Consider the following 17,119-nt stretch of genomic DNA (forward strand, 5'->3'; position numbering starts at 1 on the left):
GTGGTCAGTGCACTTCCATATGGGGAGTGCCACTCAGCCAGAAGCTGGCTCATGGCTGGCCAGCGCAGTGGTGGTGGCAGGAGCCTCTCCCACCTCCGTGGCAGCACTAAGAATGTCCAACTAACGGTTTAGACCCGATCCCTTGGGGGCCTAAGCCTTTAGTCAGACATCCCCCGAGAGCTCCCTGGTTGCCAGAAGGAAGTCTGACTGCAAGCTTAGGCATGATCCCCCGGAGAGTGGGCCTAAGTAGACAGGTGGACATCCCCCAAGGGTATTTTACAAATAAAGATACTGAGGCACAGAGGTTAAATTACCCAGTCATTCCAAAAGTAGAAATACCAGGATGGAACCCAGACAGTCAGACTTCAGAGACTGATCGTATGGTCTCTGAGAGTATATGATGGATGCTCAATAAATACCTTTAGACACTGAACAAATCCCTTCTGGTTTGAAGCTGGTAGAGCTGCTTTGAAAAGGTCAACATGACAGCTGTACCTCTATTAATCTTTCCTTTCTCTGGACAAGTGTTTTCTGGGAGTGAGGTTAACTTCCTCAGTTGGAAATAAATCAAAGAAAAAGACCCTCCTCTTTTCGTTACCCCTGCTCTTCCCAACATTATTGCATTCTTATTGCCCAGAGATATGTGCAAATTCCATACAAAACTTCAATGCTTTCCCTTGAATTCCAAGAAATACTTGTCATTATTCCCTTCTCATCACATTTCAACTGGGGCACATGTTACAGGTTGTTAAAGAATTTCTCTTTTTTTTTTTCCAGATTTGTCACTGTAAGTCAAGGGTAGCCTTCTGGATGACTGGCTTATTTTGGATATTTGTTTATTTAGTTTTCCCCACTCAGAGTACGATGCCTCTGAGGAAAAGCTATGGACTACCTATTTTTTCAGTTTATTTTGTAATTGTCCATAAATGTATCAGATGATGTATGATGCACTCTGTCCTGCCTTATATCCTCTTCCATCAAGAGAATCATGCAGCCCAGCCAGTGTTGCTCAGTGGTTGATCGTCGACCAGGGCACATGCCCAGATTGCAGGAACAATCCCCAGTGTGGGACATGCAGGAGGCAGCTGATCAATGATTCTCTCTCATCACTGATGTTTCTATCTCTCTCCCTCTCCCTTCTTCTCTGAAATCAATAAATATCTATATACTAGAGGCCCCATGCACGAAATTCATTCGAGGGGCTTGATCTTCGCAGCTGCGATGGCTTGCCTTGGCCCGAGGCAACTGTGGCAGCTGCTGCTTAGTCTGGAAGATATAAAAGGCTAATATGCTATAGATATAAAAGGCTAATATATAAAGTGTCCACTGGTTGCTATGATGCACGCTGACCACCAGGGGGCAGATGCTCAACACAGGAGTTGCCAAGCTGTGGTCACTTGGCAGCACCGCGGTTCTCCAGTGACGCACCCCAAAACCAGAGAGGAGGGAGCCTGATTCCTCATGGGGCCACGTGATTCCACCTTCGGCTGTGGGTTATGTTGTTGCTGGGGCACTGTTGGCCCAGAATCTGGTTTAATGCACACTTGCATTTGCGTTCCATACCTTGTACGACAGCAACTTTGCAGAGTGCCCTCTCACACTCCGGGACCCCTCGGGGATGTCAGAGAGCCAGTTTCAGCCAGATCCCCACAGGCCAGGCTGAGGGACCCCACCTTCTGGAGGGACCCCACTCACTCCACAGATGCCAGGCAGGGACCTTGGCTCCAGTGCGTGTCTGTCCCATCTCGCCCAGTCCTGTCCCATTGGCTACCTTCTAATTAATTTCCTTTCAATGTGCATGAATCTTGCATCAGGTCACTAATCCTATATAATAAAGAGGTAATATGCAAATTGACCATCATGCCCTCACACAAGATGGCCACCCCATATGCTCAAAGATGGCCCCCCCATGTGGTCAAAGATGGCCACCCCCATGTGGTCACAAGATGGCCACCAAAAAATGGCTGGCAGAAGACGACAGTTGTGGGCGATCAGGCCAGCATGGGAAGGCAGTTGGGGGGGACCAGGCCTGTAGAGGAGGGCAGTTAGGGGCAATCAGGCTGGCAGGGGAGCAGTTAGGCATTGATCAGGCTGGCAGGCAGAAGTGGTAGGGGCAATCAGGCAGGCAGGCAGGCGAGTGGTTGGGAGCCTGCAGTCCCGGATTGTGAGAGGGATGTGGGATTGGGCCTAAACTGGCAGTTGGACATCCCCTGAGGGGTCCCAGATTGGAGAGGGTGCAGGCTGGGCTGAGGTACACCCCCCAGTCCACAAATTTCATGCACCAGGCCTCTAGTATATATATTTTAAAGAGTCCTGCAAACCTTTGTAGACCAGTATTCCAGCAACACATATTGTCATTAGTCATTCAGAAACATGTTTCCCTAAACACCCTGCCTCCAATGTGTAGACAGGGTCTTGTGCAGAGATTAGAATCTCATGCTATACATCTGCTTTATGCTGGCCTGAAGGTCAATATCCACCACATCCTGATATCAGGGGTTGATGAGGCTGACCTAAGTGTGTTTAGATGTAGTTGTTAGTCACTCTATACTCTTTTAAGTGCAATTCTCCAGTTAATGGTGGTATAGATTTAAAGGCTTTTTGTGCTGCAGGTGAAGTAATTGATGTAGGTGTTGTAATTGATGGAGTACAATTAAGCATTTGTTGAGACGATTAGGTGACTCGCCAATAGATGATATGTTGATGGAGTGGAAGGCAAAGTGAAAATATTACTATTTGAGAAAGTAAGTTACATTTTCAGGTTCGATTTTACATAGGAATAATGTGAAGTTCTGGATAATTAGGTTTGACTAATCAGATCACTCAAGCAGTAATGGCCTGAATGTATAAATAACTTTTACCTTTGCAGTTAGTTAATAAATAAGCTGGCCTGGCTAGGTTAGCAAAAACTAATTTTCTTTTTTTTCCCATCATTCCCTGACCAAATGAGTTCTACTGAATAATTTCTTCCTGGCCTCAAAAAGACATTTCAGGCCAACTCCTTTGCTTTTTTTTTTTTTTTTTTTTTTGGTGATTTTTACATAATAAATGTTGTCTGGTCCCTTTCAGTCACAAGACCAGACCCCTATCAATAATTAAAAAATCTTGTCAAATATAATGTCAAAACTTGCAAAGGTTAATTCAGTCCAGAACTTCTCTCCCTCCTCCCTTCCCAAGCCTGGGTCTGTCAGCTGTGGAAGCCTGGGACAGGAGGGTGTGTGCTTTATGTCAGTCGAGGTGGAGGAGAGATGCAGGAGGTGTCTTTGTGATTTCCTGGCTTCTTCCTCTCCTCCACTCCTAGCTATTGGCTTGAATACACTTTTGGGGATCATAAAGTAGAGAAAAAAGGGGAGAGGTAGGTAGGGAAAGACCTTCTTTGTCATACTGTCTGTGATCTAATTTAGGTGCCTTCTGGATGGGGAGAATAAAAATGGTCATCTTGAACTCATGGGGCATTTTCCATATTTCTCAGAAATCTGTGACTGGCCTGTGGCTGCTGTCCCTTTGATACAGGTCATACCTCTCCTCCATTTTCTGCTTCTTCCCCTCCTACAGCCCTTGAGTTTCTGGAAGCCTAGCTCATTTGGGGGCTTCTTTGTTCCTCTGAGGTATTCTCCCAGGGTGGGAATTCTTTGCATGGCCTCCAGTTTTGTCTGAGGAAATAGGTACCTCGGTCTCCTATTTAGGAAAAGTGCTCCTTTCCCTCAGCACGGTCATATCTCTCTTCTCTATGCCCATTTAGCACTGCTAGCCAAGCACTGGCTCCCAACATAGCCTTTTCAACCCGAGTCAGGCATTGGTCCCCTTTATCCCATCCTCCAGGGCACACAGGCCAGGAGCTCTGAGGAGGCATCACATTTCCTAATTGCTCACTATACTACCAACCTACCAAGTCATAGTAATGAAAACAGTGTGGTGCTGGCATAAAAACAGATACATAGATGTCCAGCCAGTATGGCTCAGTGATTGAGCATCAACCCATGAACCAAGAGGTCACTGGTTCAATTCCTATTCAGGGCACATGTCCATATTGTGGCTCCATCCCCAGGAGGGGTGTGCAGGAGGCAGCCAATTGATGTTGCTCTCTCATCAATGTTTCTATATTTCTCCCTTCTTCTCTCTCTAAAAATATATTTTTAAAAAACAGACACATAGACCAATAGAATAGAATGAATAGAAAGGTCAGAAGTAAACCTTAGCATATTTGGTCAACTACTTTTCAACATGGGTGCCAAGAATACACAACAGGAAATGATAGTCTCTTCAATAAATGGTTCTTGGAAAACTGGATATTGACATGCAAAAGAATGAAATTGCACCCTTATCTTACAGCATACACACACATAAACACTCCAAACACTGACGCTAGTCACCACCTGCAGGGCCTGTTCACCCCACCGATTGCCCCGCCACCGCCTGGCTCCCAGGTGCTGAGGGAGCAGGGGGGCGGCCCCGCCCCTTGCTGCCCCAGCTGGTCACAACCTGTGGAGGCCAAATCGCCCCACAGATTGCCCCACCGATGCCTGGCTCCCAGGTGATGAGGGAGCCCGGTTGCGGCCCCACCCCTGCCACCTCTGCTGGTCGTCCTGCGATCAGATTGGCAGGGCATTGGGCCCCTGCCCAGCTCCCTCAGTGCCTGGGAGCTTGGCGGCGGTGGGGTGATTGTATCAACGGGGCCATCAGCCCCTGCCTGGCAACCAGTGGCTTGCACTGGCCTTGGCCTGGCACCGCCCACTCACCTGCTTCATCATCTCGCCCTGGTCCTGCTCTCATCGGGGCCCATTGGGGCCTGCAGCACCTCCACTGCCACCCGCTGCCAGTGCAGCATTGCCAGTGCTTGCCATGTTCTGCGCCACCACCTGGTGGTCAGCGCATGTCACAGCAAGTGGTCGAACTCCAGCAGAACTCCCTGTCCAGGGGACAATTTGCATACTAGGCTTTTATTATGTAGGATTTCCCCCAGTTAACCCACCATGTATTTTCCTGTCTCTCCTCTAGCAGTGAAAGGAGCGGTTACTGGAAAGATGGCTGTAGTCTGGATTAAGAGATTTGTTTCTGCTTCATGATGTCATGAGGACCTAAGTAAAATTAGCTCTCATAGAACATGTTTCTGTTTTCTCGATTCCACTCAGAACTGACTAGAGATGCCTTTTGACTTAATTGAATTACTAATGATAATATTAAGGGGTAATGTTTAATTTTAGTGAGAAATTTTTTTAAGAGTAGAAATGGAAATGGTAAGGTTTTAAGCCCTCTTACCTAACTTCATGGTAGTTTATGAAATAATATAAACAAGATATTTTGTACAAAGGGTTTTCTCCTAAACCACTCTCCTGAAAACAACTTATTATAATGTAATAAGATTTGCTAATAAGATTTAAAACACTAAACACTCAAACTGGAGAATAAATAAGCAACCAGCAAACAACTCTCTTCCATTGGGTTTGACACATTACTTGTATACGTACTAAGTTATAATATAGAACCAACTATTAAATGTTGAAGAGACTTTGCTGTGTTGTGAAGGATAAAATTAACTTTGATACTTAAATATGTGACCAATATGAATTTATTTTTACCTATTTCAGTATTTACTGCTAGACTCTTTATTATCATTCCATCACTGAAGGTTTTATTTTGATTGCAGTATTTATTTATTTATTTATTTATTTATTTAGTGGGTCCTTTAAAGATTTTTTTTAAATTTATCTTTACTGTTAAAAGCATTACAGATGTCACCTTTTAATTAGGTAACTTTTTTCAAGAAAAGCATTTTTTGAGTTCTTGTTTATATGAGAATGTTACTGTGTTTACTTTGGTTAACATTTCAAATTTATATTAATTTTAAGTCTTTACCTCATCACTATTTTCTTCTATTATATCTTCAGATTTTGCTTCTGAAACTCGTCTTCAGTTGCACTTTTTAAAATCTTATCTATGTTCTCCATCTTCCATGATAGTAATCAGTAATTTTCATCTTAATCAATGAGCCCTTTAAAGACTTGGCTAAGAGTAATACAAAATACAATTTTTTAAAAATTCTCTAGTTGATGTCAGGAGATAGATATGTTCTCTTATAGTTACAGAGGTTCCTGGTCAGGCTTTAAGAAGGAATTTCATTTAAAAACAATAAAAAACTGAGGAATAAGCAGTGTTGCTACCACCAGTGTACCCTAGTTAGATCACTGTCCTACTGAGGCCATGGGTGTGAATGGAGACATGTTATACCCCACAATATCACACAGAACAAGCACTCCTTGAAGATTTGTGAAGGCCCACCAGGAATGGACAGGTACACACATTGCTATTACTAAACCACACATGTGAGATTGCCCTCAGGGCCTTTGACTTGCTGTGGCCTGCAAGCTACCACCACCCCCCTCTCTTGCCCCAATTCTTCTGCTGCTTTTTCAGGGAAGCATTTCTGGAACTCTGAATCAGCCCTCCCTCTTTCATGTCTTCTCATATTTGGATTGATTTTCTGGTTGATGTCCATATCCTCCACGAACTTAAACTCCAGGGGAAATGATTGCCCACCTAGTGCAAAGCACAATGCTTGGAAAATAGAGTCTCCCAAATGCTGGTTGAATAAATGAAAGAATGCTTGCAGTGAGTCATAAGTTAGTATATGCCTGGGTTGCGGCTTGATCCCCTGTAGGGGGTGTGCAGGAGACAGCCCATTGATGATTCTTCATACCATTGATGTTTCTATCTCTCTTGCCCTCTCCCTTCCTCTCTCCGAAATCAATAAAAACATTTTTAAAAAAAAGGCCACGGTCCTTAACCTTAAATCATTGTGTACAGCCAAGGGGAGTGAGTGGGATTTAATTTATCTAGGAAACTAGATAGTTCTCTAAGTGACGTCAGCTCTGCCCTCTATATGATGAACAAGGTCTCATAGTAAAGGGAGCACTCTTTCAATAACCTGTGCAACCTGGTTCAGAGCCTCAGGACAAGACCCAAACAAAATTCAGCTGGAGACCAGTAAGACTGAAATGACCTTTGGCTTTCTCAGGATAGTGATAGGGTGTCATTGACCCTTTTGTTCCTAGCAGCTTATTGGCAATATTCAGCCCTCAGCAAACTCCGTAGGCCTGCTTGTGAGAGGAAGCATAGAGCAGCAATGATATCTAAGCCAGGCAAGAGATACAGTGACATGAAGATCAAGGTAGTATGCATATGTTCCTCCTCCCACATGGTACACAAACAACACGTTACATGGAGCTGAATAAGTTCTCCTTCTTTTACAGCAAACCCGCAGTAAGCAAGGATTTTTGTCACATTATTTTCTGACCTCAAGAAAAGATCATTTGCTCTAGCTGGTTTGGCTCAGTGGATAGAGCGTCGACCTGCAGACCAAAGGGTCCCAGGTTCGATTCCGGCCAAGGGCACATGCCTGGGGTTGCGGGCTCAATCCCCAGTGGGGGGCGAGCAGGAGGCAGCCAATCAATGATTCTCTCTCATCATGGATGTCTCTCTCTCTCTCTCCCTCTCCCTTCCTCTTTGAAATCAATAAAAAAAATATAAAAAGAAAAGAAAAGATCATTTAATCAATCAGTTTAATACAAATGAAATTCCCAGTCAAGTTATCATACTTCATCAGGGTTACAATGATTCTGCCAGAATTAAATCATATGGAACTATTCAGTGCCACTCAGTATGGACAATCGAACTTCCTAGGGAAAATGTCGGTTGCTTTTAAGTAAGAGGTATTTTAAAAGGTGGCTGGCAATTGCTTAGTAGCCTGAGCTGTCTAGGTAATAGTAGTGTAGCTTACAAATAAATGCAATGTTCTCTGATGATTTCCTAGTTCTTTTTCTTTGTCTTTATTATCACCACTAGAGGTCCAGTACACGATATTCGTGCACTGGGGGTGGGGGGCGGTCCTCAGCTCAGCCTACGCCCTCTTGCAGTCTGGGAGCCCTCAAGGGATGTCTGACTGATGGGCAATTGAACATCCTTAGCACTTCTGTGGAGGCAGGAGAGGCTCCTGCCACCACTGCTGCACTCGCCAGCCATGAGCCTAGCTTCTGGGCTTCTGGCTGAGTGGTGGTCCCCCTGTGGGAGTGCACTGACCACCAGGGAGCAGCTCCTGAGTTGAGTGTCTGCCCCCTGGTGGTCAGTGCACTTCATAGTGACTGGTCATTCCACAGTTCGGTCGATTTGCATATTAACCTTTTATTATATAGGATTGGTACTTCATCACCCCTGTTAAAACAATTCCTTTTTGTTTTCACTTACTAAGTCAGTGAATTCTATGGAGGTCAGTTCTCAGGGTAAGAGAGAGGGAGGAGGAGAGGGAGGAAGAATGAATGAATGATGCTGGCCCATGGGAGGGGAGATAAGAGACTGTAGACTCTCAGTGAAAGCCTCACATAAGGAATGAGGTCCCAGAGTAAAGATCATTTTCATTATCCTTCTGAAAATTGTTCAGAACATGAATAGAGTCTTATTTGTCCCCTCCCCTTACCCTTACCCTTTTCATCCTTTCTTCCTCTATTAATTAGGAGGAGCACATCATATCTCAATAATAATAAGTATCTAATGATTATTTATGGCTAGTCATTGCTTTCTTCTATGCATTTTTTTACTTCCCTTTGCTCCCAAAATGACATAACTTAAAAAGTACATAACAATACAAAATTTTAAAAATAGGTAGCTGAAGAAATTGCTACAGACAGACAAAGATAAAGCCATCTCAGTGACAGAAATAAAATTTAAATTAACTCTGTGATCCATAGGTTCATAAAATTATAACCAAGGAGAAGCATAGCTGCTCTTTATATAGACTCTGCTGGGCCCTCCTCTTTGATGAGTGGGGGAGTCAGCGAGCTAGAAGTTACAATTACTACACAAGAATCTGAACCACTGATGGCTCAGTGAATTGAAAGAGGAGATGTAGGTAACTGCCAGTAGAAATTACTTCCCCATCATAGAGCTAATGCCCCTGAAAGCTGCCACTCTCTTCACCCCTGCCAATTACCCAGTTATGATGGAGTCTTTTGGAATGTAGTTCTTGACTCGGGTCAGCCTGGGGAAGGAGAGATTAGTTACCTCGAATGGACCTCCTAGAAAGAACAAGGGAAATGGGCAATTGTAAAACTCATCAGGAGATTCAAGTCTCCTGTTGGTAGTACATGCTTGTATTTTCAACACCTGAACTAAACTGTGGATGCCCTAGTTTGTAGCTTCTAATATTACATTTCAACACTTAACCTCATGTGAGGCACTTTTCTAAGAACTTGATAGGAATGACTCTCAACCTTTGTGATCACCCTACTGGAGAAGTATTATTTTACAAGTGAGGAATTGGAGGAGGAGAGGAAAAAAAAATCAATAGACTTTCCCAAGATCATACATCTAACTTAGAACTAAGCCAGGACTCAACCCAGAGAGTCTTGCTCTGGAATTCAAGCTTTTAATACATAATTTGCAATGCTTTTGCAAGCCTTCAAGTGCTTTGCAAATCTGGCTCCTAGACTCTGTATACAGGTTGATGGGCCTGATGCAGTGGCTTTCTAGCAGTTGGGAGCTATATGGAAACTGTCTTCTTGGCAGTGTTGGACATCACTGACCCAGCAACTGGCACACGGTGTTCGCTAACAAATACTTGCTAAATTGTACTGACTTGCCCGGCTTCTGGACACCTCAGTCACCTTGGCTTCTCTCTCACCACATACTCTCTTCCTGCCTCTCTGGACCCTCCTTTTCAATCTTCTTTTCTTCTGCCAGTCCATTATACGAAAGGAGTATTCATTGTTCCTTATTAAACCCATTTTCCTCCCTGGACCCTCTCTCCCTGGTACTCACAGCTATTTCAATTATTGTCTACAGGCTGGTGTCTCACAAATACTATTTGCATCTCAGTTTCACAGTTAAGATTCAAACTCACATGGTCAGACTTCTGCTGGAATTAAATGTCTCATATGCACTCAAAATAAATGTGTCCAAAATTTAATTTGTCTTCGTGTCTCTGGCCACTTCCCAAACTGCTTCTTCTCTGTTTATTTCCTCAGTTAATATTAGTGTGAGCCAAAAAGCTGCCCAAGACAGAAATCTTGGACTTATTTTGACTTCTCTCTCTTCTTTACTTCCTATGTCCAATCATTAACCATGCTCTGCTGAGCCTTCACTGTATAGTTCAGGCTACCACTGACTTACCCTTAAGGTTAGAGCATCTTGTACATTCCAGTTGAATGTCAATTCTTCCATGAGCCTTTGGAATATAGCTTCTTCTTAAATTTCCATCCTTATCTCTTTTTAAAAATAATAATAATTATTATTTATTTACAGAGGAAAGAGAGAGAGAGAGAGAGAGAGAGAGAGAGAGAGAGAGAGAGAGAAACATCACATTGATGTGAGAGAGAAATATTGATTGATTGCCTCTTGCACTCACCCTGACTGGGGGTCAAAACCCACAACCTAGGTATGTGCCCCAACAGGGAATTAAACTGGAAAACCCTCAACCAACTGAGCCACACCTGCCAGGGCTCCATCTGCACCTCTTTACTGTGCACAAAGTATCTTCAACATATTCAACTGGCTTCAGTCCTCTCCTACCTTTTCTGTTCACACTGCATGGAGTATTTTTCTCCTTGCTTCTCCTCTTTCTTCCCCTAACTCTCAGCTTTTCTTAATGAATATCTGTCATCCTGCAGGCTAGTTGCAACGTCACTACTTCCAGAAAGCCTTCCTGAGCTCCCACTTCTGTTGTTATGTTTCCCTCGTCGGAATCCCATGGTACACCGCATTTTCTCCACGGCAGATAGCGCTATCACCTTGAGCTGCAATTGAGATTTTACTGTTTGCAAGGGAAGGGAAGCAAACTGCAGTAACAACAAATTCCAAACTTTTCTTTTGTTCATTTATACTTGATATAGTATAAGTCCGTTTATCATTAATAGCCTATGAAGGGTCAAGCCAGTGGCTGGGTGCTCTGTCCCACAGTCATTCAAGAGCCCAGGCTGCCGGCAGCTCTGTCTCCTTTAAGTTATGCCTTCTAAGTCTCCCTGCCCGGTAAGAGCTGAATAGCACCCGAGGAAAGCTCATGGAGGATCATGTGTGGGAGGCTTTGTAGGTCAGGCCTTGAAACGGCAATCATCACTCACAGTCCATTGGCTCGGACTCAATACAAGACCACACTTAACCACACAGGAGACCAGGAATTCTACTCACTGTGTCTGTGCCAGAAGGAAGAGGGCTGGCTTCGGTGATCAGCCAGTGGTCTCCCACACTGACCTTTATTCTCACTAAACTGCGTTCCATGAGGGCAGAGGCAAGTTTCTCTTTCTCTTTACTTCATCCCCTAGTCTATTCACTCAACAAGTATTTGTTGCAGAAATAAAGTTATTCTTATCTGGTCTTCAAAACATTTTTTTCTGCCTATTCTCAGGCTGGCTGCCAATTTTAGTTGCTCATACGGCATGATCTGAGGCAGTTTCTAACACATCTGGGGTTTAGCATTCTTTGATGTTCATTGGTAGGCTGCATTGCAAAACAATTGTGGTTGATCATGTCTATAGCTGAAATCCTTATAGATGCATAAACCACAATGCCAATTTATTTATTTATCCTACATATATTCTTCAGAGATTTGATTACCCATGCTTTCTATCTGAGGCATACCCTTTCCCAGAATTGAGGTACCTGGGAAGCTGGGGTGCCACTCACTGCCTCTAAAGGTAGTGGGGTCATGAGCATGCTGGCTGTCAGAATGTAAGGATCTTTTTTGAGAAGAGTGAAAACATTATACAATATTCTTTGTATCAAGACTGGGAGAAATTTATTTTTAATTACCAAAAAGGGAATAGCTGTGTTTTTCTTAAAAATTGACTGACCTTATGATGTTCATTGATGGCATAACATATACTTTATTTCTTAGCATTGTTACTAGAAAGTTCTGACCAAATGGGGGGCACACAGCAACCAAAAGTATATGACATCAAGAAGTGCATTTTTATACTATCTCTACTCAGGTTTCAATGGGACTCAACATACCTTTCCTAACTATATTTTCCTTACTCTTATTTTTCCTTTCCACTTCTTTTATCTTCTTGCATTGCATATTTATGTAAGCCACCTAAATAATGTTTTGGAACAGAGGGAAAATGCACATAAATAAAATATATTGAAAATTTGTCTTTCCAAGAAACATGTTTTCAATGAGTGTGGTTAGGTATTTTTCTTCTTTAATCTAATTTGCTTCATCTGAAGAGATATATTCAAATGAATATGAACTAGTATTTCATTTTAGGGGGAAGAGAGAGGGAAGGAGAATGGGAAATGATGGATTATAAAAGATAGAGGTGACTCTGAATGATAGGAATTAATGTAAATACAAAACCCTATTTACTATGTTAAAACATTATACACAGTTGTGAAGATTCACTATAAGTTCCATGAGGGTGAGAGCCTTGTCTTTATTTTTATTTCCATGTAGAATAGAGTCTGTCAGACAGTCGATACTGTAACAATATATTTTGAAAGTATGAATGTAATGCACTTGGCGTTAGGACACTGGGTTAGTATCAAATAAATGATGTTGAATATTCAGTATGTAATCATAAGCATGTACCTTTTGGACTCAATTTCATCATTTATAAAATGAAGTGAATACCCTGTATTCACTGAGATTCTTTCCAGCTGTAATATCCCATGCTCTGCATGCCACCCTTGTTCATCATAGTGGCAGAGTTAAACATGTGAATGTGAATATCTATGACAATTTGGAAAATTTGTTTTTGAACTAGGATATCTAGCTACGTCTTCAATGGCCCCTGTAGATGTGAGCACCCTGACTCCAAACAACACACCTCAAAGTGAGTATAGCAAGGCTTTCCAAAATTGATTCAAAAGAGACAACAGGCTCACAAGTGTTACTACAGACATGATAATGTGGAGGTTTGGACAAAAGGCTGTATTTCCTCATTTGATGGTGATATTTTGCGTTTGAGTTGCTTGTTGTAATTTGTAACCTGGTCACTATATATTGATATGACAATCGCTATCATTTTAAAAATAAGGGTTAGTGATTATTATTATACTACTAGAGGTCCAGTGCACAAAATTTGTGCATGGGGGGGTCCCCTCAGCCCGGCCTGTACCCTCTTGAAATCTGGGACCGCTGGATCCTAACCACTTGCCTGCCTGCCTACCTGATTGCCCCTAACCACTCTGCCTGCCTGCCTGATCACCCCTAACCACTCGCCTGCCTGCCTGCCTGATTGCCCCTAATCACTCTGCTTGCCTGCCTGGCCACCCCTAACTACTCACCTGCCTGCCTGATTGCCCCTAACCACTCTGCCTGCCTGCCTGATCACCCCTAACCACCTCTTCCTGCCTGCCTGATCACCCCTAACCCCCTCTTCCTGCCTGCCTGATCACCCCTAACCCCCTCTTCCTGCCTGCCTGATCACCCCTAACCCCCTCTTCCTGCCTGCCTGATCACCCCTCTGGAATGACGTCCAGAAGATCATTCGGCTGTCCAGTCTAATTAGCATATTACACTTTTATTATTATAGATACCTTTTATTTGTCATGCGATTTTAAGATAATATTTAAATAGTCTCGACAGCACTCCTAGTCATCTGAGTTGGTTACAAGAACAGGAAAAGAAGTAAATTATGACTAGTTGGCATTAAACACAAGCTGCAGAACTTTCCCTCAATATGCCAGCTAGTGTTACTGCATAGGGAAGCATATTTCAATTTTCAGATTTCCCCAAAGTCACATAGATTAAAAATTCAGCACATCACAGCAAAGTTAAATTACATCTTTATAAAAAGCTTGGATTCTGGAAATTTTGTCTTACAGCAAGCAATTCCAGTGTGACTACCCAAGGCTTCAACTACTCCTGGACCTCCAGTGGGAAAGACATCAAAAACTGTAAGTATAACCATGAGTCCCTTTTAGTCCTCTGGGCCCCATTCATTCTTCCAACACACATATTGAATGACTCCTATGTGGTTTGTTCATAATATTAGCAAATAATTATAAGGCATCTACCATATTTGAAGCATTAATGTTGGAGCTGGGCCGACATCTGTGAATAGACAGATCTAAGTTCCAAATCCTGGTTGAAGAAAGACAGACAAATGATGATGAGTGAGATAGAAAATATAAAGCAGCAAAGGGAGACAGTGAGAATAAAGGGTCAGAGTGAGTTCCTATTTTAAATAGAGTAAAGCTTTTCAATACCTTAAATTTAAGGTGACATCTGAGTAAAGATATAAGTAATGGAGGTAGAAGTGCAAGCTTTTAGTATATCTATAGAAAAAGCATCCTAGCAGAATCCATACTATCACTAATAAAAATGAAAGAGGGAGCCCAGGTGAGGCACAGAAATGATTTTTTACTTTTAATCTGGCCACCTAGCAGCTGCAGTGTCTGCAGCCGCTGCGTAGCAGGAATTGACAAAGATCACTATTGTGACAGCATAGCAAGGGATGTGGCAGAAATGAAACCTTGGATGCCAAAGGGGCAGAGCTATGACTTTATCTGCTAGGCTCTTTGCCATGAACAGTAAATGGCCATGTTCCTTTTGGCATGCATTAAGTTGTACCTTTAAGACTTCTCAAAATCTTTTCTACCCACTGACTCAGTCATCTCCCTGCTTGGAACTTGTCCTTAGGAAATAAATAAAAGACTAACATATAATATTGCTTCGTATAGTGTTATGTATTGCTTTCTTTCATCACTTTTATGGACATCAGGTTCACAGACTTGAATTAATCATAATTTTTAATTCATGAGACACTATCAACATTAGTCTGTGTATAGCCCTCTATAATTTAATGTCATATTTATTTTAATAAATATGTTAATGATATAAGTTGACCCTCGAACACATGGGTTAGAATTGCACAGATCTACTTATATGTGAATTTTTTCCCAATGAATATATATAGTACTGTAAATGTATTCTCTTCCTCTTGATCTTTGTAATAGCATGTTCTTTTCTCTAGCTTAGTTTATGTTAAGAGTACAGTTTCACACAATATGTATTAATCAACTATGTTATGAGTAAGGCTTCTGGTCAACATTAGGCTATTAGCAATTGTCTTGGAGGAGTTAAAATTATATGCGGATTTTTAGCTACAAAGGGGTCAGGGCCCCTAACCCCAGTGTTGTTCAAGGGTCGACTACAAGAGACACTTGTAAACTCACTGCCTAAATAAATACAAGACTGAAAAGGCATTATCAGAAGAGAGAGCACACAAAGAGCCACAAAGAAGTGGAACTTAGATGTGTGTCAAAGGCAACATAGTAGAGTACTGGGAAGAAAAGAGACTGCTCAGCAAATGACCTAGAAACATTTATTATTTATAAGGGAAAAAGGCATTAAAATGTACTTCTACAAAATAAACTCCGTATACTTTAAGTTCTTTATGTCAAAAGCAAAGCACTAAAACATAATCAAATAAAGGCGAATTTTCTCCAAGCTTTGAGGCAGGGAAGGGCTTAAAGAAGAGAGAAAAAGCACTCACCATAAACAAAATAGAAAGAATAGAACCAAATAAATTAAGAAAAATAATCTTTTATCAAAAGACACCTTAAGAAAGGTAAAAAAAAGAAAGCTATAATATGAGAGAAGATATTTGTCACACATGTAATTGAAAAAGAACTAAGACTATATAATTCACAATGGATCAAAATGTTATGTCACAGGTAATAAAGAATGCCTACAAATCAATAAGAAAAAAGCACAAAGCAATAGACAATGAACAAACAGGTATATCACAAATCATGAAACAGTGGCTAGAAAAAATGATTCTCAGCTTCTCTATTAATCAGGAAATGCAAATGAAGGCTATAATTAGATAACCATTTTATACCTAATCAATTAGCAACAGTTAAGAAGTCTGTAATTACTGCATGTTATACGGACTGGAGAGCAATGTACATTTTTATATATTGCTAGTGAGAGTATAAATTGTTACCATCACTTTAGCATTATGTTTTAAAAATGAGTATTTTCATACACTGCAATCCAGCAATTGATTTCCTGGATAAATATTCCAACACACACACAACAAAACACTAGCTTATATATCCAGGAAATATGTACCCTATTCATAATAGCAAAAATTATGAATAATCTAAATGATCATAGCCAGGAGACTAGATAAATAAATTGTAGCATAGTCATATAATAAAATATCATAGAGTAATGAAAAATGAGTAAATGACAGTCACATACAACAACATGAATGAATCTTCATAACATTGTGTTGAATCAAAAAAGTAAATGCCAGGTGACAATATATGGAATAATATTTTTAAATAAATTTAAAAACAAGTACAACCAGACACCATATGGTTTAGCTATATGATAAAAAAAACTTTAAAACTATCTAAGTAAATGAATAATAGACACAACATACACTACAGTGTTTGTTTTTGAATGGGCATAACAGGGGTGAGATGAGGTAGATATATAATGTCATTTATCTAAAAAAAATAAAAAATGTGTGTGTATGAATGAGAATGATGGGGTATTTAGGAAGAATTTGTCCAATAATAAGAGAATGTGGAATAGGATAAGATAATAAGTCAATGAAATATTATGAAGCCCATTGAAACCATAGCCATAGTGTACTAACAGTATGTCTTATTATGTAGACAAGGCTAGGAGCTGGAAATATTTACCAATCAGTAATAAATTGAGAATAAATATTAGTTAAACTGGGGATGAAAGCCTATACTTAATAAAATAACATTTATCCTATATGGTGTTAATAAAAAAGAGTTGTTAGTAATAAACTATGCTGAAACTCTACCTCACTAATTTGTCATCTCTTATTCTCAATACTATAATGCAAGTAAATTCCATGAGATTTTTTGTTTGTTTACCTGTGTCCCCAGTGCCTAAGATAATGCCTGCCATATAGTTAGTTCTCAATAAATATTGTTGAACAGATAAATTAAAGCATACTTGTTGATTATATGGGAGAGAGGAATTGTGTAGCAGTGAGCAAAAGAGTTTGTTGGACAATGATACAACAAAAAGCTGAACTCAAACTTAAACTTATGCTATAATTATATAATGTATACTAGAGGCCCGGTGCACAAAAATTTGTACACTGGGGGGGGGGGGGCCCCCCCCCCCCCCCGGGCCGCT

At 41.2% G+C, this 17,119-nt stretch overlaps 1 protein-coding gene across 1 annotated transcript in view; it reads left to right on the forward strand.

Moving 5' to 3' along the window:
• Positions 1–17,119, forward strand: part of CD96 (CD96 molecule) — a 98,092-nt gene that overhangs the window by 67,392 nt on the left and 13,581 nt on the right. The window contains 2 exon segments of the mRNA XM_014539502.1: positions 12,750–12,818; positions 13,813–13,884. Of these exon segments, the coding sequence (XP_014394988.1) occupies positions 12,750–12,818; positions 13,813–13,884 (141 nt within the window).

This window comes from Myotis brandtii, unplaced genomic scaffold (genome assembly GCF_000412655.1).
Source record: "Myotis brandtii unplaced genomic scaffold, ASM41265v1 scaffold2195, whole genome shotgun sequence".
Classification (NCBI taxonomy): domain Eukaryota; kingdom Metazoa; phylum Chordata; class Mammalia; order Chiroptera; family Vespertilionidae; genus Myotis; species Myotis brandtii.